Source organism: Antennarius striatus, chromosome 18 (genome assembly GCF_040054535.1).
Source record: "Antennarius striatus isolate MH-2024 chromosome 18, ASM4005453v1, whole genome shotgun sequence".
NCBI classification, from domain to species: domain Eukaryota; kingdom Metazoa; phylum Chordata; class Actinopteri; order Lophiiformes; family Antennariidae; genus Antennarius; species Antennarius striatus.
In genome coordinates, this window is record NC_090793.1 from 17652228 (window position 1) to 17674499 (window position 22272).

Genomic DNA, 22272 nt, shown 5'->3' on the forward strand with positions numbered 1-22272 from the left:
TCTATTGAAATGAATATTGGAAGTCTGCCTCCACCAGATATGAGATACCACTATTTTGTGACAAACATTGAATTTGTTGGATGGGTAAGAAGTCTGTGCAGGAAAGATGGCTGAATGTAGAAAAAGAACATAGCGTATTATCCTCACTCAGTGTTATTGTTACAGTATAAATTACTCATTTTTTTGCAAATCTTTTGATCACCCCCGATTATGGAGATGATTTTACAGTACAGCACCTCAGAGAGAATAAACATGTGCTCTCTGGGATACATTTCTGTAGGCATGGAGTTTAAACATTATAAAAACCAATGTGAACCACTTAAAGACCACATCACAAGATGACATAAATAAACCAGTATTTATATTTCACACACGGACACAACAATAGACAGTATTGTAGTGAATAACATCTTGATAAAGAATCAATTTATATCTATGTGTAAGTGGTATTGGTTGTCAACCAGTCTGGTTTTTGAATCCAGCCTTTTACTTTGCTCTGATATTTCCGACTTACTGGACATTTTTTCACTGTAAGTGAGGAAAAACATCTCATTTTCAATTTACAGCCAAACGTATTTAGTACATTGTAATATAATTGTAATATCTATAGGAAATACATAAAATTTTATTCGACTTTGTGTATTTTGTGTTATTTTTCTTTTCTGGCAACAAACGGCATTCAAACCCTGACCCCAATTTGACATTGAACTGTTTTTGGCAATTTAAATATTTTGCAACCTCTTGTAGACCACACATTATGTGGTGTAGAGTGAGATTTGAGTCAGTCTTTGCAAAACATTTCACTACAGCTTATCTAACAGCTGGATTAAGGTTGTCTTTTTCAGGAGTACAGTGAACTATGACTTAGTCATAGTCCTACATGTTTCAGTCTGTATCCGGTTTAGACACAACTTTAGATGTTATATATTTTGCTCATTGAATTCCATATCTTGGAAAAAAGACATAAAAGGTCATCAGTAGATGCTTTATGGTTAAGATAATTATTACCGACCTTTATAATATTAGATCATTCATTCCAACAACAGTTTGACTGCCTATTTCTTATCTACTGGGTATTGGGTAATATGTCTCTTTTGCTCAGGCATTCACTGAAAACATGAAACATTGCAATTCTATACAAGTCTGTTGCTTCTTCCATTATCAACTAGCACCAAATCTGACCTAATTTACAGGACAGAATGAAAGAATAGGTAAAAACAACTCAACCTGCATGGAAAAAACATGTGAATTACCCCAAACTGCATGAAATTAGTTGGTTAAAACATATTAACAGGATTTTTTTCTAAAGTGTGCTTTACAATGATACAATTAAATATTCATTTGCATCAAAGTCAATCAGACATTTCTACAACGTTAAAAGAAAAAAAAATGGTTATGCACATATCATACCACATCCATATTTCAGTTAAACTTCCTCTGTTCACAAAGCATTTTCAAATATTTTACCTTACTTTTTCAAAGTAGGTCTAACATGTTGCTAACATATAGATGGTACCTCACCTCAGCTGAGTACATGGCCACCCTCCAGCCAGCCAATGGTTAGGGAATCTTTGGGGTTCTCCCCCAGGGGAAAAATGGAAGAAATAATAGGCTGGCTTGACTGGTTTTGACAAGCTGCAACAGCTTCTTCAGTAGAATGAAGAAGGAGTGTCATATAAATTTTCATTTCAAACGCTAGCATTTACATGCTGACTTCATTATGATGAAGTACAAACAGCTGCAAACACATATACAGTACATTATTTTGCATATATAAGAGATATGGCTGATGAGAGATCAAACAAGGCAATCCAGCCATTACAAAATTACTCCTCAACCTGTCTTTTGACTACATTTTGTAGCTTAAAAGTATTTTTTAAAAGCAAAAGAACTACATGTACATTTTAATGTATCTTTGATGTTCTTACAATTAACCTCGACCTGTTTGTCCATGCTCTCTACCCTGAAAATATGCATTTAAATACACACTCATCGTAGGGAGTACATTCATTTACTCATTTCTTCAAAAAGGAATATACACGTGACCACACACAGTAATGGTGTAACATGTAATTATTCCTTTTGAAATAAAGAAGTGCACAGCTGCACTTAAAGATTATGTCTGTACCACCAACTAGAATACAGTCTGGGTTTTATTCTATCACATCAACGTATCTGTGTACAGATACTGCGTACTTAAGGGCCTCAAAACAGTTAGATGTTTAACAAAAAGCAGCAAACCAATAGCCAATCATCAACCAAGACTGTGTCCTTGTTCCAATCACTTGGAACCAGCCTGACAGTAAAGAGACAGATGGAAGCGCGGAGCTGACCAGTTAGCAGGTCAAACGAGCTTAGTTATTTACCCATGCTGTGAAATCCGTCAAGTCATCTTCCCCTTCTTCCATCTTCTTTTTAGCTGAAAAGAAAAGAGATATGAAGTGTGACTGTTAGTGTCGCTGTATACACCTGTAGATATTTTTCTGAGATGGTGTGTTTATTGAATTTTACCATGAAAGTGTTTCTGATAAAGACACCCATGTCTTCGCTTAACTCAGGGCCAATTGCTCCTTCTATGAATGAATATGTGTGTGTGTAAACAGTCTATTCATTACATACGGCTCTTATGTTGACACTGATGACAAATCAAAAGTTCCAATGATCAAGAGATGTTTGTGAGAAAGTATTAAAGTTGCTAAAAATAAAAAAAAAGCTGTTTCAGTAGTGTATGTATGGCTGTACTTGAGAGTGGGAGAGTTGGGGCTCACCACACATCTCTATATACTTTATGTCTAGGTTTCCCTAGACCAGAGATTTAACAGGCCGCTGAGTGCTGTTGATATTGCACATGCTTCCTCTTGTGATTGAATTACAATGCTAAAGTGCACAAATAAATCTTGCATGACTGATTTTATCACCATGATGGTGGAGTGTACTGCTCTGACCGCCATGCTGTCCCCTTTTGACACACTTCTAAATCAAGGGGGAATGGGTGTTTATATAAAGGAGTAATGAGTAATATTAGCAACATTAATATGATTATCGGTTGCTCCATGTGGGAGTTGGAGCACGGAGTAGCTCTGTCCACTGTCTTGGGCTGGGGACCGGAGCGTGGCAAGTTCAAGACCCATGTGAACCAAATATTTAAGGAGTGCGAGCCAGAGTAAGAGAGGTGCGACTTCCTCTCCTTGAGCAAAACACCATGTCCCACAGATTGCTCATTGAGTGCAACAAAAATGTAGTTGCCTGCCACTCTTCCTTTGTTCTTTGCATTTACATGCCTTCAGGTCTTGTGTGTATGTGTGTGTGACTGTGTGTTTGTGGATGAGTGTAAAATACATAATTATACAAATAGCAATAATTTAGCATGTGAAACTTTCCAGATAGAGCAGGGAACACCTGCTCTAAAGAGAGAGAGAGAGAGAAAGAGAAAGAGAGAGTCAAGGACAGCGAGGGGTGGGGTGGGGTGGGGGTTGCTGTGAGGTCAACCAGCTGCACAGACCTGTGAGACTCGACCCCATATCGTATTGGTTGTCTATCTATGTGGGAGAGGAGACCTTGACCCCCTTCCCTGCGTGCTTCCCTTCTATACATAGTTTGTCAGTACTTTCTCTTTGGCCAGGCATTTTAGGACACAGTTTGACATACTTAGCGGGGAATTACCTTTTAGATGCTTTGATTGTTGTTGCCTTTTCAAACACGTCTAGTCTGCCGCTCCGGTTGGAGAAACTGTTTAAGATGAGGGTAGATGATAAACCGGTGAAAGGGTAGCGTGTTAGAGAAGCTGGAGTGGCATGAATGCTCTAACTAAACCAACTGGTTTAGTTTGAGGATTCCCTCTCTGCCGTCTTCAAATGTACAGCTACATAAGGTCAGGGTGATGAGAATGCCATGTCTCATTTCTAAACACCAGTCTGACTTTGCAGAATGAGGTGATCAGAGTTCATTCATGTAAGCAGCTGAGACTAGAGTGTTGTGCAGTGTGCAGTAAGAAATACCAGGAGCTGATTATGTGTAAGACCCCCACAGAAGTGCTCTTCATGGTGGGTGCTCCACCACTCCTGGGGATGAACTGTCTCTATTCCGAGAACCTGGCTAGAGTCCTCTAATAGTCTTCTCAGACACCATCTGACCATTGCTACCTGTGTGGTTTAATCTGTGTATTTGGAACACCAAGCACTTTGAAGGTTTGATCTTTTCCTTGACTCCGCTGTCAAGGGACACAGGTTACACAGAAGCCTTGGCTTACCTTCACTTCAATATGTTCATGGAAGAGTCTCAGCACATTTTCAAGAGGCACATGTCTACCCCCAAGCTTGATGTTAAAAATCCAAAATATGAACCTGGGAAGCTGAGGCTCTCAGATTGCATACACGTCAGCGTCCACGAGCCAGGTGAGAAAAAAGACCCACACCAGGAATAAGTTTCTTGGTGCATTTTCCAAAGGACAAATCAATCACATGGTGCAAAGTGCTGAAACAGGCCATGATTCCACAGCGGTGGAACCTGGGTGTCATTGGATTTATGGCTTACTTGCTCTGTACTTACATGTTTACGGGATGTTTTGCACGTGTATTTATATGTTATCGGTTTTCAATTGTGCATCTGTGCTACATATTTGTCTCTGCAGTGTAGTTGTTTTACTATATTTATTGTTTCCTCAATGCTGTGCTGTCCTGTGATATATGTGAATGTATGATTTCCTTTAGGATTAATAAAGTACATACCCAGCCACCAACCCCCCCCCCCCCCAGAGACAAGAAAACATGTTACGGCTCCCCTCTCCTTGCCAGCACACTGTTGTTCTATGTGTCTGTTTGTGTGTGTGTGTGTGTGTGTGTGTGTGTGTGTGTGTGTGTGTGTGTGTGTGTGTGTGTGTGTGTGTGTGTGTGTGTGTGTGTGTGTGTGTGTGTGTGTGTGTGTGCGTAACAGAGTAAAAATTCTCACAATTACTGGCACACTCCAGACATGAAAGCGCCACTGCCACCTACTGTAGCAAATGTATAATTACATTTTATTCTGGTTCAGTAATGAACAACCAAACAGTAGTTTTGCCCTATTCGACATCCACTACGTTAACCATGAATGGCCATGAATGAATGAGGACTGAATGAATGAGAACCATGAATGAGGACTTCAATGCAGTGATCATCAGCATCATCGTGGAGAATGAGAGTGTCAAAAAGTTTCTGAAGACAGCGATCAGACATTGTACCCTGATCAATATCAAAGGATGGCTTTTGAGACATGTTCTGTGAAGAAAATGCTATGGATCTTAATGGAAAATGTTTTATTAGAGTCTAATCAAAGGAAAATGTCTGCGATCATTATCAAACAGAGAAGACACAAGGTTCTCCAAAAGCAATTTATTGGTGTACATTGTAAACATATTACAACAAATAATGGCCTGATTTGGTATTTGTTTTGTAGCAATAGGAACCTAAAACCAAATTTATTCATTTGTTATTCTTTCTTTTAATCCCCGCCATGCTAAATGTTTAGGATTATTTCACTTTGACAAAGGTAAACCCTGTTAATCCATCATACTCCGATAAAAGTGTTTTTGATCGCTCCCATGCCAGAGAAAAATATCTTTTGTTTCTTCATTGACAAAGTGTCACTGGACTTTTATGGCTGCAGGATTATTGTAAACAACAGTAGAATATGGAGATTTATTTTAAATTGTAATGGATTAAAAAGACTATATTCCATTTGTATGATGTCATCCAAAGCAAAGAGAAAACATTTTTTATTTTGTGACAGACTTGGGCTTCTATTTGTGCAGCTGTCTGTCTTTAAAACCCCACATTTCATGGAAAACAACATTTTACACTATTTCTTCAGAAAAACCCCCAATGGATTATGTGTATGAAAACCACATGAAGTCACAATAAAAGAGAAGCACCACAAAATGTAAATCCAAAAATGATGACCCTATAATTCCAAGAATTTAATGAATCCATTAATCACAAAAATATCCTACATCTCAGAAAGATGTAGGATGTTTTGCAAATTTAGCCTTAAATCACCAAACACTATGTCAGATATTGTGAAATTGTGAAACTGAAAAACCATGAAGCATTATAAACCCAAACATGAGTTACTGTGTAAATGCAGTGTGTGTAACTCACTCGGCAGCAGAAAAAAAAAAAAAATCTATGGAAAAACATTGACGGTGCACTTGCCCTTTACATCCCTGAGTGTGTTGCTGTCAATGACGGCCACAAGGTGTTTCTGTCCTGTCTTGAAGGGAATGAAGTAAAACATGGCGTTTATCATTTCGCCTGGCTTTAATCCTTCAAGTCTGTGAAAAACAGAAAGACCAGGTTTAGTACATTAGACAGTCCCCCCCCATCAAAAGGATTCACAAATACAGTATATGATGCAGTGACACAACACATCATGCCAAGTCACATTCCAGTAGCATTAAATACAGACTCCTGGCACATCCCTCAATGTCTCATCAATGGGCTTTAATGCATCTTTATTGGAAACATATCCTCCTGCAGTGTATTTATAAGTTTCTTCATTGTTGTGCTGATTTATGGAATGTATGTACATATGTACATGAACAGAAGGACTTTCATTCAGTCAGTCATCTTCAGATTACCATCGCTGTATCCGCCGCAGCGGGTCACGGGGAGCAGTGGCATAACCCAGTGGCATAGGGCGTGAGGCGGGGGACACTCCGGGCATGATGCCAGTGCACCACGGAGCCACACACTCACTCCTATGGGCAATTTGGGACCGGCCAATCAACCTGAAGTGCATGCGTTTGGAGGTGGGAGGAAGCCGGAGAACCCGGAGAGAACCCAGACACGGGGAGAGCATGCGAACTCCGCACAGAGCGGGACTCGAACCTGGGTCCGCCGTTTTGAGAGGCGACAGCGCTACCCAATGCGCCGCCGGCTTTCATTCAGGATACATAAAATAATGTAAATTCTATAAGACTATAACGCGCTACCTTTTTCTCAGGCTTTGAACCCTGCAGCTTTCTCATTGATGCATGTATAGATTTTACGGCCTAACGTTCTCTAGGATGCGCTCCATCAGGAATCACAAGAATGAGATAGAAAGGTGAAAGAGATAACGCATGGAAAAAGATGCTACTGTAGTTTGACTGTGTTTTGAACAGACATTTCACACATCATGTACACCCATTAGGATGGAAAATATGCAAAGAAGGTCATATAGTGTAGCTGTTAAGTTTAAGACGATCGATCTGTGATGTGTTTGTGATTCATTTGGGGCGATGACGTGCCTTGCCCACCATGTGAACCTCCTGCTATCTGTTCTTTTCTACTTTTTGTACTTTTTACTTTTTTAGTCGAATCTTTCCTTAGGCTTCTTGTGTAGTATATGTCCTGTGTTGTCAATGTTTTTCTCTTGTATGTTTATTTATCTAGTATTTAGTTATGTTCATATATGTCTGAAGTTGGTGGGTATGTCTTATGACTTATGACTCTTATGACACCCAGTTGATTGAAAGTGTTTGAGAAAAATCTGTACCATCTCATGTTCGTGGTATAGAGGCTCTTGACTGCACATTTTTACACATGACTTTACACAATAGAAATGAAAAGCACATGTGTAACTACTTCAAAACATATCGGTGGATGTTGATGGCAGCTAGAGGGCCAATACCCACTTCCAAAAACTCAAAGTATAGTTTGATAAATTGTAAAAATAAATATTTACACCACAAAAATCTTCCACTGGATGCACACACAGACATATACCCATCTCACCTGGCGGTCTGCTCAGTGTGGTACAGGCCATTTCCAGAGAGAGTAATAGTCACGTTGGTCAGCGTTTCTTGGAGTGTGTTCTTGAACAGCAGTTTTCCATGTGACGGCCGATACATTCTGACAGCTGAAGGCATCTGGACCACACATTTGAGTAGATTATTACAGGAAAAAAAACTTTCCAGTCTCCTAGTAACAATAAATTTAACACCAGGCATAGAATATTGTACCTTACATAGTAATCTACAATACAGAAAATGTAATTAATAGACACCTTGTAAAATGCACATAAACCCAAGCATGAATAAAACAGACAATTTGTAATTTTCTCATCTTCAGCTGCTTATTCAAATCTGCGTATGCATATATGCTGGAGCCTATCCCAGCTGATGGTTGGGAGGCTGTATGCACCCTGGACAAGTCGCCAGTTTATCACAGGGCCGAGACAAAAATACCTAGCCACGCTCAAATTCACACTTATTGTTTAATTTACAGTGAACCATTCACTTAAGCTGTATGCTTTTGGAGGTGGAAGGGAGCCGGATAACCCACCCAGACATGGGGGTGGGGGTCAAGTAAAGAGTTTTTTTGTCCATACAAACAAAGCAAGAGATAATAGCAAAGCATGAAAAAGGGATGCGTTTGGTTGATCTCACCAAAGAATATGGCCGTAATGCATGTACAGTCGCCACGTAATTAAAACAAAAGGAAGTTTAAGGAGTTTAAGGCATTGATTGCGTGGGTGGTTGGAGAAGTTCAAAAGGAGGACTGGAATTCACTCTGTTGTTCATGGTGAGGCAAGAGTGCAAGAACCAAAGAGGGCAAAAAACAATGAGGACAGCAGTTAAAAGGTAAATGACCGTCATTTTTATTCTTTATTGTTTGTTTTTTACATTATGCACAACTCTCATTTATTGTGTAATAATCTAATTGTAACATGTATTTGTTACATGTTTTGATGCATTTTTATGCTTTATAAAACGTTTACAGGTGTACGTCTGAATTTTTGGGGGACTTGGAATGGATTAGGGGCATTTGCATGGAAAACATGTCTCTACTTACGAAATTTTCTACTCACGAAATTTCTTCCAGAACCAATGAATTTTGTAAGTAGAGGCACCACTGTACTTCTTATAGTTTATACTACATATTAAATCACTGCATGCTAACAGATTGCATATTAATGTCTACTAAATCCTAATGTATACTACATACTACATACATATGTTGTGTAGACATAGCACACGGTAATGTACGCACGGTAATGTACCATTAACACAATTTCTGTTGTTCATGAATGTTTTGTGTGCATTAAGCCCATGCTGCATACTGAGGTATTCTATTTCGTGTTTGTGTTTTAAAGTTTGGCTTTTTAGCTAAAATATTCAATATTTTAGTTTGAACAGTGATACCAGCGCCTGATGTGACACAAAGCTGTATTAGTGGAGAGTGAGAAGCAGCGCTTTTCTACTCACTGTGAGCTCAATAGGAGGGTCGAGGAGCACAACATTATCCTCAGCAAAGTAGATGTCATCCTCGTGTCGTTTGTCCTCGATCAGTGCAGACACCTTCATGCTCTCACATGTGATCATGTGTTTATGGTAGTCAAGGTACCGAACAAGAATTGGAACCTCCAGATCTTCAGGGAAAAAGATTTAAAGACAAGAAAAAAAAGAGATTTAAAGTCAGATTCACAACAAACATACAGTCCCCTACTTAACTTTGATGGTAGCTGGAGATCCAGACTGGTTTATTTCATGTACTTTTGAAGGCAACTTCCCAACAATTATATTCACCTTTCATAGGCAGCAGCGTCTCGTCCGTCTTATTTTTCTGGATCAATGCAGCTGGGGTGTCATTGTACCTCATGGCTTGGACGCTGATTTTGATTAACAGTGGTATGGCGACAGTGCTCTTACTGTGTAGCACCAGTTTAAGGTTCACATCTTCACCATTCCTTGGTCTGGCCAGCTACAGGCACCACACAATGGAAAAAGATTGATGCAGAGTGAGATATTATGTCATCTATAGAGTCTGCTTATAACTCTGAAACTACAATTATAATGTATTTCCAAATCAAGAGCAACAATTGGAATCTTATTTACCTAATCTATAAACACACATCACAGGATTAAATTGACATTTTTTTAGTGCAAAGACCTTAATACGTTGATATGTATCCAGTTAATTCAAAACAATCTAAATACTGTAATTACTTCTGCCAGGGAGGTGATGTATTAGTTCTAATTTGGTCCCATTGCTCCCATTATAACTAAACATTTTTGATAAACTGTAATCTCATATATAAGAACACCTTTCCCACGAATAAACCTAACAAATTTAAACCTCTACCCTCTACTTACGAATGTCTGTACTTACGAAATTGTCTACCTACGAAACATCTCAGCAGGAAAATATTACCTCTAGTTACGAAAGAAATTTAGACTTACGAAAGGTAAAAATACAGTATGGGCTGTAAAGAGTAAAGAGTTTTTTTGTCCATACAAACAAAGCAAGACATCATAGAAAAGCATGAAAAAGGGAGGCGTTTGGTTGATCTCACCAAAGAATATGGCCGTAATGCATCTACAATCACCATGTTATTAAAACAAAAGGAAGTTTATGGAGTTTAAGGCATCGTGTGGGTTCAAAAGGAGGACTGGAATGCATTCCGTTGTTCGCCATTGTGAGGCAAGAACGCATGAACCAAAGAGGGGAAAAAACAATGAAGACAGCAGTTAAAAGGTAAATAACTATCATTTTTATTCTTTACTCTATTCTTTTTTTTTTTACATTATGCACAACTCTCATTTACTGTGTAATAATCTAATTGTAACATGTATTTGTTACATGTTTTGATGCATTTTCATGCTTCATGAAACATTTATGTCTGAATTTTTGGGGGCTTGGAATGGATTAGAGCATTTGCATGGAAAACACGTCTCTACTTACGAAATTTTCTACTTACGTAATTTCTTCCAGAACCATATATATACATATATACACACACACACACACACACACACACACACACACACACCCACCCACACACACACACACACACACACACACCCACACACACACACACACACACACACACACACACACACACACACACACACACACACACACATCATACACACTAGTTGGTGGGCAGGAGTCTTCATTTGTGTCCTGCCACAGGTGATGTGAGTCAGTGTGTCCATTTGGTCCATCCGACTCACCTCTACAAATTCAATGGTGAACGGTGGCTGCTCAGGTTGGGGTTCCTCGGTACCTCCAGTGGAATCGTCCCCTGTGTCTTCACCCGCTGGCTCTTCCTCTTCCTCTTCCTCTTCATCCGTATCATTGGTGTTGTCTATCTTTGATGCAGTATAAAATACAATCCTCTCCTTTTGGGAACCTTCAAGAATGATGATTAAGTGAGTTTCCACGGATTGTGGAATGAAAACAGGTTAGGTTTGTGTGATATTTATTTTTCAGATGAACCCACCCTCGAGGTATTTGTATTTAGAGAGGACAGAAGCTTTGGCACCCTTTTTGACAGCCTTGGTATAGATGAATTTCCCAACTATTTTTGTGTCAGTCTTGGCCTTGGCCATTGAACCATCAGATTTGACCTGACAGGACACAAAGGGACAAAAGAAGCAGAAAAGAAAATCAGGTCATTTCATAAAGCCTAAAGGACTACTTTTTAAAATTTGTGGCAGCCCACAAACATATCAAAGATATATTTACCTCTGGATTTCCCTCTTTTAAATGGTTAAACATGAAATATTATGCTGATGACATCTCTTACCTCCCAGGTAATAACGTCAGCATTGACCTCAGCAAAGACAAATGGGGCATCATAGTTGCCACCAATTTTTCCTTCCTTGATACCGTTGACTGATGCTGGACCACAGCGGTAGAGTCCTACAGTAGATGACACAATTGAAATGTCACAAGTTCAAGTTTTGACTTAAGTTAAGTCACTGTTGACATTTTGATCAGCAAATATTCAATATGTAGAGAATTACTGACTTAATTCTTGAGGTGGATACAAAAATATGTTATATATGAGATATTTATGTATTATGTAAGTATTACGTTAGGAATGTAAGAAATATATATACTGTACACAAACACATATATATATATACACACACACAGACACACACACATACATATCTTGCTCATATATACATACATATATGAAACATTTGTGTATTATGTGTATATATATTATGTATATATTATATGTATATATATATTTTCAATATGAGTTCAGTATGAGGACAAGAAACATGGCCACCAGAGCAAAACAAATTTTGTCACAGTTTGAGTTTGTGGAGATAGAAAAGGAAAGTCCGTACCGTCGCTCCTCTCCTGTGGGGTTGGATCTACAACTTGCCAACCATCAAGATCGCCAGATGTCGACAGGTCTGGCCGCTTCATCCATCCCTCACACCACACATGGAAGTTCCTGGATTAAAATACCAGAATCAGATTCTGCAGCAATGTAGAATGACACTTCAGAAGGACTAGATAATTTCACAATACAGTGAAGCCTTTCCAGTAGAAAACAAAGCATCCAGTTCAGTTTAACTATGGATACTTTTATTGTTACTTTGTAGCTCACATAAATGCTCTGTTCTCTCTCTGTGATTGGGACGATAAGAAACACCCGGCTACAACCGCCACTGATCAACTCTATACAATGTTGGGAATTTCCATGAAACAACAAAAGAGAGATGCAAACAATGAGAGCTTCTTACCAAATGCTGTCGCCGCCCCTTCTTATTTCAGCTCCGTCTTCATCACAATATTTATCAATGATCAGATTGGCATTGGTATCATGGGCTGAGGTGAAGTTGGTGACCACTCTTGTGGGGATCCCAAGACAGCGCATCACTGGAATCACACATACAAACATTTAAGTAACTAAAATATCTATGATATTTGCTGTTAATGCTCACAAGCTACTCATTTCCAAAAAACTGAAATCCGTTGTCTCTCTTTCTGTCATTGTTATTTGCTTATGGTCTTTGCTAAGCTTATGCTGGATCCAACATAATGATTAGCAATCCATAGCAACAGAGACAAATGCAGAAAAGCAGGTTTGAATACATTTCAGTCTATTCTGTGGAGTGTTTCACTTGTAGCACACATACAATCACACTGTACATTAAGACTGATTCAAATCCAATTGCATTCTTCATTGAACCATAAACACCACTGGGTTTCAACAAGAGTTCTTTAGATCCTGAATCTATTCAACAAATGCTATGAAAATTATACAGTACTATATTTCACTGGTGCAATGCTCTATTGGTTTTTTATGTTAGGGTTAGGGCAATTATTAATATTTAAAAGTAAAAAGAATATATGTAAGATAACATGGTTCACTCATTTTATTTGCGTAGAAATGGTGTAATTCACAATCAAATTAAAGTTCAGCCAGTTTCTATTCTAACAAGAACTGTCTAGGAACTTTGTCAGAGGATGTTACCTGTGCACATCACAGCAGCAAACACCCAGCACTGCCCGTACTTGACCGATTTGAAGCCGTTTTCAAACCACTTCAGGAGGATACTGTAACTACGCGTCCAATGAGTGGGTGAGGTCCCATCAGAAAAATCTCCTGACCAGTTTCCAATCAAGACACCATTGTCGTCTTGAGAGTTGATCTGGAAGAAAGTAACAAGTCAATGTTCATTCTCACTGTGTCCACAACTTGATCCAATCAGATCTGGATTTATTCTCAAATCTCCTCTACCAACATTGGAAAATACATCACATAGGAAACAGTTTGCAAGTCTATTTTAAAGTCTGAAAAACTCACAGACCGCTTACTCTGAATTCCCCAATGCAAGATTATTTCGGGGGTGTCTTCCATCATGTAGCTTTCACAATATTCAAAAGAATTGTGTGAATTCACTGAATTATTCAGAGGTGTGTTTCCTGTTACGTCTCATTCTCATTAAAGCCTGGTGTGAATGCAGCTAGTTGCTACGTAAACAGTGGCGTTCTGATTTCATTGTTATGTGGTCCCTGGTGACTGAGCTCCTCACCCTACCTCTAAGGGTGTGCCCGACCACTCTACGGCGGAAACTCATCTCAGCTGCTTGTATTCGAGATCTTGTCCTTTCGGTCATGACCCAAAGCTCATGACCCTAGGTGAGAGTAGGAACGTAGATTGACCGGTAAATCGAGAGCTTCGTCATGCACCTCAGCTCCTTCTTCACCACGACAGACCTATACAGCAAACGCATCACTGCAGAAGCTGCACCGATCCGTCTGTCAATCTTAAGTTCCATCCTTCCCTCGCTCGTGAACAAGACCCTAGGATACTTAAACTCCTCCACTTGGGGCAAGGACTCTCCACCGACCTGAAGAGGGCACACCACCCTTTTCCGGTCGAGAACCACAGCCTTGGATTTACAGGTGCTGATCCTCATCCCACTCGCATCACACTCGGCTGCAAACCATCCCAGTGCACACTGAAGATCCAGGTTTGATGAGGCCAACAGGACAACATCGTCTGCAAAAAGCAGAGATGAAATCATTTGGTCCCCAAACCGGACTCCCTCGGGATCCTGGCTGCGCCTAGAAATTCTGTCCATAAAGATGATGAACAGAACCGGTGATAGAGGGCAGCCCTGCCGGAGTCCAACGTGCACCTGGAACAGGTCTGACTTACTGCCGGCAATGCGAACCAAGCTCTGGCTTCGGTTATACAGGGACCGGACAGCCTTCAGCAAAGGGCCCCGGACCCCATACTCCCAAAGCACTCCCCACAAGATACCACGAGGGACACGATAGAATGGCTTCTCCAGATCCACAAAACACATGTGGATTGGTTGGGCAAACTCCCATGAACCCCCGAGCACTCGATGGAGAGTTTAGAGCTGGTCCAGTGTTACACGACCTGGACAAAAACTGCGTTGTTCCTCCTGAATCCGCGGTTCAACTATCGGTCTAATCCTCCTCTCTAGTACTCTGGAATAGACTTTCCCTGGGACGCTGAGGAGTTTGATACCACTATACTATAGTTGGAACACATCCTCCGGTCCCCCTTTTTGAAAAGAGGGACTACCGAGAGAGGTACTGTCCCTGACTGGCATGCAATGTTACAGAGACGTGTCAACCAAGACAGTCCCTGCACATCCAGAGATTTGAGGTCTCTCTAACTGAGTGTTGTAAAATAAATGCCTGAGTAAATGAGCCTTATTGGAGTAAAACAGTCATCCTCTTGATGAATGTTACTGAGGGAAAGATATTTACTACATCCTAACGTGAAGGTCAGGTCATAGACCCTTAAAGGAAATTCCATAAGATCAGCATGACTGGTAACCTCACTGAGGAAACTAATTGTTGGAACATCTAGAAGTCGTAAATTATAAAACTGTTACTTGTATGGGCCTGAACTGGTATAAAAGCTGAAGTGATCTTACGTTGGTCAGAAAACACTGAAAAGTCTGACCAGAGGTGGGATTCACCCCAAATAAGACACCAGCTGAATGACATATCACACTGTCCTCATTTATCTTACCTACTCTTCACAATCAAACTTTTACTCAGTCAAATGAAATATTAATCTACATCAAATCATTGCTAATTTTGGAGGGAAAATGTGGTTATGTCCCACCATTGCGCTGATCACACGGCCGACGTAGATGGGGTCACAGCGAGCAGCAACATCCGCAGACGGGTCTTCTTCGTTTTTGGTGTTGTGGTCTAAAATTGCCAAACAAATGTCGACCATTTTCTCCTCAAACTGAGAATAAAACAAAAATAGACATCCAAGTGTAATACTTCAAGTGCCCAAAATATATTATGTCAAACACACACACACACACACACACACACACACACACACACACACACACACACACACACACACACACACACACACACACACACACACACACACACACACACACACACACACACACACACACACACACAGATGTCTATGTGCGTACCTGTCCATAGTCCCATTCCATTCCATTTATATAGTTTGAACTTCCGTAATAGATTTTTCCTTCTTCAGCCAATACATACTCCTCTTTCTCATCGTCATTAGCAAGATACACACTGTCCTCTGCAGGGATATGCATACAGGAAGATGACAGGAAGTTAGAGTAGAATGTTTACATGTATTCAACTACATTCACATTTCACATCTACATTTGCTACCATCTTACGTTTTGGTGAGTAAATGTCAAGTGACAGATTTGCAGAAAATTTTAGTATGAGGAAAAAACCTGCAGCAATCTAGCCTGTTTGTGCTACCGAAAAGAAAAAAACATCACAAACTAACAAACTGGCTGCTACATATTCCAACAGCATGCACTTTTTTTGGCCACCATCAGGCTGCAGACACCAATCAGCTCATGCTGTGTATTCATAAATAAATGTTTGCCAAATTAGAGGCAATCTGTAGCAGTTTTGCATGCATGCCACAGATGATGCACTTGAAACACAAGCCTGGTCAATTTGATATTATATGTATGTTAGCTCACTATTCCGTCTGAATCTATGCTGTCTTTCTATTTTTTCTATTATTTCATTCTAACACCTTTTTTGTGAATTAACCATTAAATTTACATATTAAAATATTCTGTCTCAGTTGTCTCCTGCTGCTTCTGAGGTTGACATCCCTTCTGCTAATCGCCAACATATTTCCCAAATTTCAAAGAAAATTCAATAAGCAAACTTTTCTAAATTGTATTTGATTCTTGGAACACTGGAAAAACAAAACAGTTGTGGTGGTATTGTTTCTTTCAGGTTCGTTCGTTCGTGAATAAAATCAATGACTCTGATACTGTAAATCTAAATTATCTAAAGTGATGTTCTACATACCCAGATTCCAAGGGTTGAAGAGTACCACCAAGGATGTCAGAAGTGCTTCTTGATCCCTGTGTTTCACAAACAAGTCATACTGCCCTACGGGTGCGTTGGCCGGAGGAGTCATAGTCATGATTAAGTTCCCTTGTTGGAGATTGGAAGTTGATGAAAGATCCATCTTCCAAACTGCCTTTGCGGTAGGGGAAGGCTTCGCATTAGGGCCGATGCCAAAGACAGACTGTGTCCCCAGGTCCTCCGATGGATGCTTTCCTTAAAGAACAGCCAATGAAAGAGTCAGACTTGTATTTTCTATGGCAACAATATTCACTACATTCCTTTATTTTACAGCAAATCCTTTGATCCTTTGTGTGTGAAAACAATAAGGATGATAAAAAGTGACTAGATAGAACGCAGAGCACACAAAACTCTTTTGTGTCGCGTTATCATCGGTTTGGAAAACGTTTTTCTGACAAATCTACATCAAAATATTTTTTAAACGATCAAAGAGATCACATACAGTATGTATCACAAATAACATTTATAACTTACCCGCTTTTACAAACAATGCAAAAGAACTGAACCAAATACAAGCAAAACAAGTATCCGTACAAACATTTGTAGTAGAATTTGAAAGAACATCATTGAATTGAAAATACTGAATGCTTAAACATTTAATTACAAATTATTTTGTTTCTCACAGCAGTTTTTCTTATAAATAAATTATATTAAACATGTTATTTCCATTGATAGTTAATATCCTGTTAACAACATTGAGTGTGTACACTGAACTGTACAGGATTGTTTAAACATATTTTGAAGACTGCAAATATCATTAGACATGATAAAAAGGCATTTGGGACAGCAGAGATCTTTATTGAGGTCAGCAAACTATTTAAATTGAATAATATACCTGTTTTTGCGGTGAACACAACGGATTGGCCAGTGAGTACCGGCTGACTCAGCACAAGCGACAGCTTGAAGTATTGGCCTCTTCTCACAATCAGATCCTTGACTGAGATCACGCTGGTGTGGTGAGCAGAGTTGTTTTGTGGAACACTGAGTGAGACTGTGTTGAACACTGAAAGACATTACAGACGCAGAAACGTGAATAAGTTAATGCAATCTCTTATTTCATTCATCAAATATAATTTATACATTTCAATGACTACCTTTCTAAATATTGTGCATGCCTTCTGATTGTTGCATGAAATGTTCACAAAGAAATGAAGAAGAACAATTTAGACGTATTTTGTTATCATGTGTTATATATGAATGTATAGGTTCTGGGTCACCACATCCAGACTATTACTTTAATCCAGACTCAGCAGGGCTCAATCACAGCAAAGTCCCTCCATCCAAATCCTGTTATAATTTACCCTGCGCAGGGTCAGAAGGGGACAGGGGCTTAACCCAGCTGGCATTGGGTGAGGGGTGGGGTACATAAACATTTTCAATGGGCAGATCAAAAAGCAGGATATGGGAGAATCGAACTCAATGGCCAGGTGAGCACACAAATCTGTCTGGTTAAGAAAAAAGTCATACAAGCCAAAATGAATTCTGTGTTTGGAAGTATTTACAACCATAAACAATAATACAAATATGAAAAATAGCACTGCTAATGAAAATAAATGCAAATACCTCACTCCTTACCTACCTACCTACCTACCTACTTACTACCTACCTATCTTATTCTGAAATAGACACTATTTGAGGTCTTCAAAACGATTTGCCAGGTTTAAGAAAGAATGATTGTCTCTCTACTTGTCCTGTTAGGGTAGTTTCTGTTTACTGACTTCCCATTAAGTAGTAAGTCGTAATTAACAACTTTGCTAAAATTGATGATGAAAGCTGGTTTAAGCGTGCTATCTATGTTCGTAGCCTGCAGGGCGACAATTTTTGATGCACTGAGCACACGTGTCCTCTTTGCAATTCCGTTTTATTTATTTTGGAATAATAAATAATAAATGTTTTATTTGAAAAGTGGTGTTTGTGCGGAATGACGCACAGATGAATACATGCGTCACGTGAAAGGTTACCAGCCGCTACCCCTAAATTAAGCGCCCACAACTGCGCCAGTGTTCTGGATTAGAGTCAAGGCAGATTATTCTGAGATCGCCCAAAAAGTATTGCTTCCTGTCCCTGCTTCCATTTCCAACCTCCTCTCTTCGTGAAGCGGGATTTTCTGCAGTGACTGTAAAGAAAACCAAATTGCGGAGTGGACCGGAAGTCCGGAACATACTTCAGGTGTCATTGTCTCCAGTTACCCCGAGATCAGCGGCCCCCAAACACTAATCGTCATTATTGTAATTATTATTATTATTTGATTGACTTGTTCACCCTTTTATTGGAAATGATCAGTATTTCTCCTACGTTGAATGCACTGATTGTAAGTCGCTATATTTCAAAATAAACCTCATCAGTGCAGGCACTTCAATCGAGTTTTTAATATAATTATTTCTTACAATTATTTCATTGACAGAGATGTTAATTATCAATATAGGAAATAAAGGTTTTTTATTGTTGTTTACTGTTGATGTCTGCATTTTACATAAAACCACTGCGTATGATTTATTAGTTTACAGCTGTCCTGGCGTCATGAACGATTTTCGAGCAAATGAAGAATGGTCCGTGAAAATATTGTCGTAGGTGAAACCGGTCCGTGGCACAAAAAAGGTTGGGGGTCGCTGCATTAGTGCATGTCACATGAAATCTTCCCTGGGGTCTCTCAGGTTGTTATGGATTGCAGATGGATCTGTTGCTGGTTCTCGGTTGTTGCCCAATAGCATTTAATATTGGTTTCAGTAATTCACTCTTTTTGTCTGTTTAAAGGTTACATTTCCTCACCATCATCGCAAATTTCTTTGTAATGGGTATTAAGGTCTGGACTTGTTCTTTTCAGTATCATGAGAATCTTTTTTTGCGGTTTTGAAACAAAGAAAACAAATTTTTACTGGCTTAGTGCTGACATTGGCACAATTTATGGGTCCACCCTTTACTAGTTTCTGACAAACAGGTTGTAGCACAAACTGATTATTCATTTACTGCAAATACACTGTCCCAATGTATTTGAAAGGCATTGCCCGAGTTCAATTTAAGCTATACTTGACGCTCATGTAAAACATGAAATATCTCTGAAGTTCTTTTATTTGCAAATATCAGAATCAGAATAGTTTATAGATCCCCAAACAGGAAATTGCTTTTTGGACAGTTGCTCTGCTCCTGAAAGTACAAGAGAAAGATTAATTTCCTGTGACGTTCAGTAGTCCATTTAGAAAGGGTCATCCTACAACTGAATGACCTCCTGTGTCCAATCACTGTACAGCAGGTGGTACTCATAGTCTAAGATCACCTTTAACTTGGACAATGTCCTACTCTCCAACACCATCATCAAAGAATCCAACTTTACCCCAACAATGTCACCTGCCCCGAGAACCAGTCTGTCTAGTGTGTTGGCGACTGCCACCCTCTGACCACTGCCCCAGCGTAGAGGAGACTGTCCACTACACTGGTGGAACATCCACAGCATAGTGTTGAAGATGTTAAAGGACCTCAACCTCCTTAGGAAAGAGACGGACTTAGTCCTTCTTGGTAGAGGACATGCATGTGCTTCCCCCAGTCCAGTCTATTGTCAATGTGGACCCCAAAGTACTTGTAGTCCTATTTTATCTCAAAACAAGTTAGAAACACACACACACACACACACACACACACACACACACACACACACACACACACACACACACACACACACACACACACACACACACACACACACACAAACACACACACACAAACACACACACGTGTGTTGTAGGGTTGCATGTGAAGGTTGTGATTATAGAACCCTTTTGGTTACAACACAAAGCGGTACACAGAACAGCACATATGTGTCTTAACTTATTTCTAAAAACTGCAATTAGTGTTTTCATGACAGGTGTCAAAATGAAAATCTGGAGACGTTTTAGTCTTAAAATAAGGTGTGGTCAGGAGCGTTGTTGGCACGGTCCTAAAAGCATTTCGATCATTGTTAAACAAAATCTTAGACTAAAATAAATAGGGGTGGAATGGTGGCGCAATGGGTACCACTGTCGCCTCACAGCAAGAAGGTTCCGGGTTCCAGCTTTCTGTGCAGTTCGTAAAATGAATAAGTAAAATTAATAGTGCAGCATTTACTTTCAGCAAAGCTGTTGTGTAAACAGGTTAGTTACGGTTTTTGGCATTTGGTTCAGTCACTTTCAGCTGGTTCCAAAAATCTCCAATACCTCTGACCACAATTACTTATGGTTCTGTGCTGCTACTTGCAGCACAGAACCATATTGTACTTGTGTTCATAACATGCGGATGTTATTAACTACGTTAATAACATCCGCATGTTATGTACTTTCCTCCCTTTCCTCAGGGAGGAAAGTGTTTAACCCTTTCCTCCCTGACAGCCATCTGGGGCCACTGCCCTTCACATGATTTCCCACATGTGCCCTGAGTCGATCTGGCTGCAGAAAAAGTTATAAATTTAATAATTAGCAAAAGTAACTTGCCAAAGTTTATACATTTTCCAATGTATTTTTTGCCTTCATATAAAAATAGTCGATCACAAAATTCAATCAGCAAAATACTCTTTTTTTCAAGTGTATATTGAAAGACACTGCAAATTTGTCATCTATTTCTGGTTCTCTCTTGGTAGGGAGATTAGAAAGAGGGAACTGAGTGGGGTGTAGAACGAGTCTGAGGGGGCGTGTCTCATGCTCTGTTTAGCAGAGACTTGTGGGTAGCAGCCAGAGGGATGGTCTCACGCTTGTTGATGGGTGGAATGTTGTCTGTGAGGCTTGAGACGTTCTTGCGTGTCGTTGTCTAACAATAAATCAAACTTTCCAAATTTGTGCTACCAGTCTTCCAGAACCATATATGTACATATATACATGCACACACACACACACACACACACACACACACACACACACACACACACACATACACACACACACCTTACCACCCTGGTAGACAGTGTTTGCCTGTAGGGTGATGTGAAGAACCACACCTGAGTTTGTTCTATTTGCACGTGCTTTCGTTGTGACATACTGTACATTTGTCTCTCTTGGGAACTGCCATGAAAAAACATTTTTAAAAAAGGTCGATGTTTGGTGGCCAAACAAAATGTTTTTTTTTTCTCTGTCAGCGTTAATTCATATGCAACCAAACAGACTCAAACAGTCCTCAGTTACATTACATCCACACGTACCACTGTTCAGGTTTGTCAGCTTCATAAGTTTCGCGCTGCAGAAATCCATGTCAGACAAGACATGACAACAACTTTATATTGACGGGTTCTATAAAAATGTTGCAGTACTCACCCTTATTTGTTCCTGTTGCTGCTGCCATCTTTGCGGAACTTGTTGTTACTGTAGCTGAAGAGACAGTGAAAGCCGTCAATCAAGAGCACTGTACCAAAATGATGCTGGTATTTAAGACATCTATCAGGGATAACTCCACCTTAAAGTAGGTCCTGCGACCTGGATTTTTAACTGTTTCCTAGGAGCTTAAAACTTCTGCTACAATCAGGCTGAAGGGCAAAAAATAGATGAATTAATAGATAGCAGATAAGCAGAGAAATACACACAACTCACTATTTTTTGGATTAAAGGTGACTTAGACTAAACATTTGGACTGTAGCATTGTATGCTACTCAAAATCCTGCATG

The 22272-nt window shown here is 39.6% G+C and overlaps 1 protein-coding gene across 1 annotated transcript; it reads right to left on the reverse strand.

The window, feature by feature from the left end:
* Positions 1–5351: 5351 nt before the first annotated feature.
* LOC137612321 (protein-glutamine gamma-glutamyltransferase E-like) lies at positions 5352–22027 on the reverse strand. The gene is made up of 15 exons (XM_068340795.1): positions 21926–22027; positions 17488–17655; positions 16593–16847; positions 15713–15831; positions 15376–15504; positions 13237–13414; positions 12503–12638; positions 12101–12210; positions 11545–11660; positions 11239–11365; positions 10970–11148; positions 9542–9716; positions 9221–9384; positions 7749–7882; positions 5352–6304 (listed from the first exon to the last, which is right to left on the reverse strand). The coding sequence occupies exons 1-15, from the start codon at positions 21951–21953 to the stop codon at positions 6157–6159; spliced, it is 2166 nt and encodes a 721-aa protein (XP_068196896.1). The 5' UTR covers positions 21954–22027; the 3' UTR covers positions 5352–6156.
* Between the last annotated feature and the right edge of the window lie 245 nt (positions 22028–22272).

Coding starts and splice junctions, on each gene's coding strand:
- LOC137612321 (XM_068340795.1), bottom strand. CDS start 21,953: ATGGCAGCAGCAACAGGAACAAATAAGG. Junction 12,639..13,236: donor TGCTGCTGTGATGTGCACAG/GTAACATCCTCT, acceptor GTGTGATTCCAG/TGATGCGCTGTCTTGGGATC. Junction 12,211..12,502: donor AGGGGCGGCGACAGCATTTG/GTAAGAAGCTCT, acceptor ATTTTAATCCAG/GAACTTCCATGTGTGGTGTG.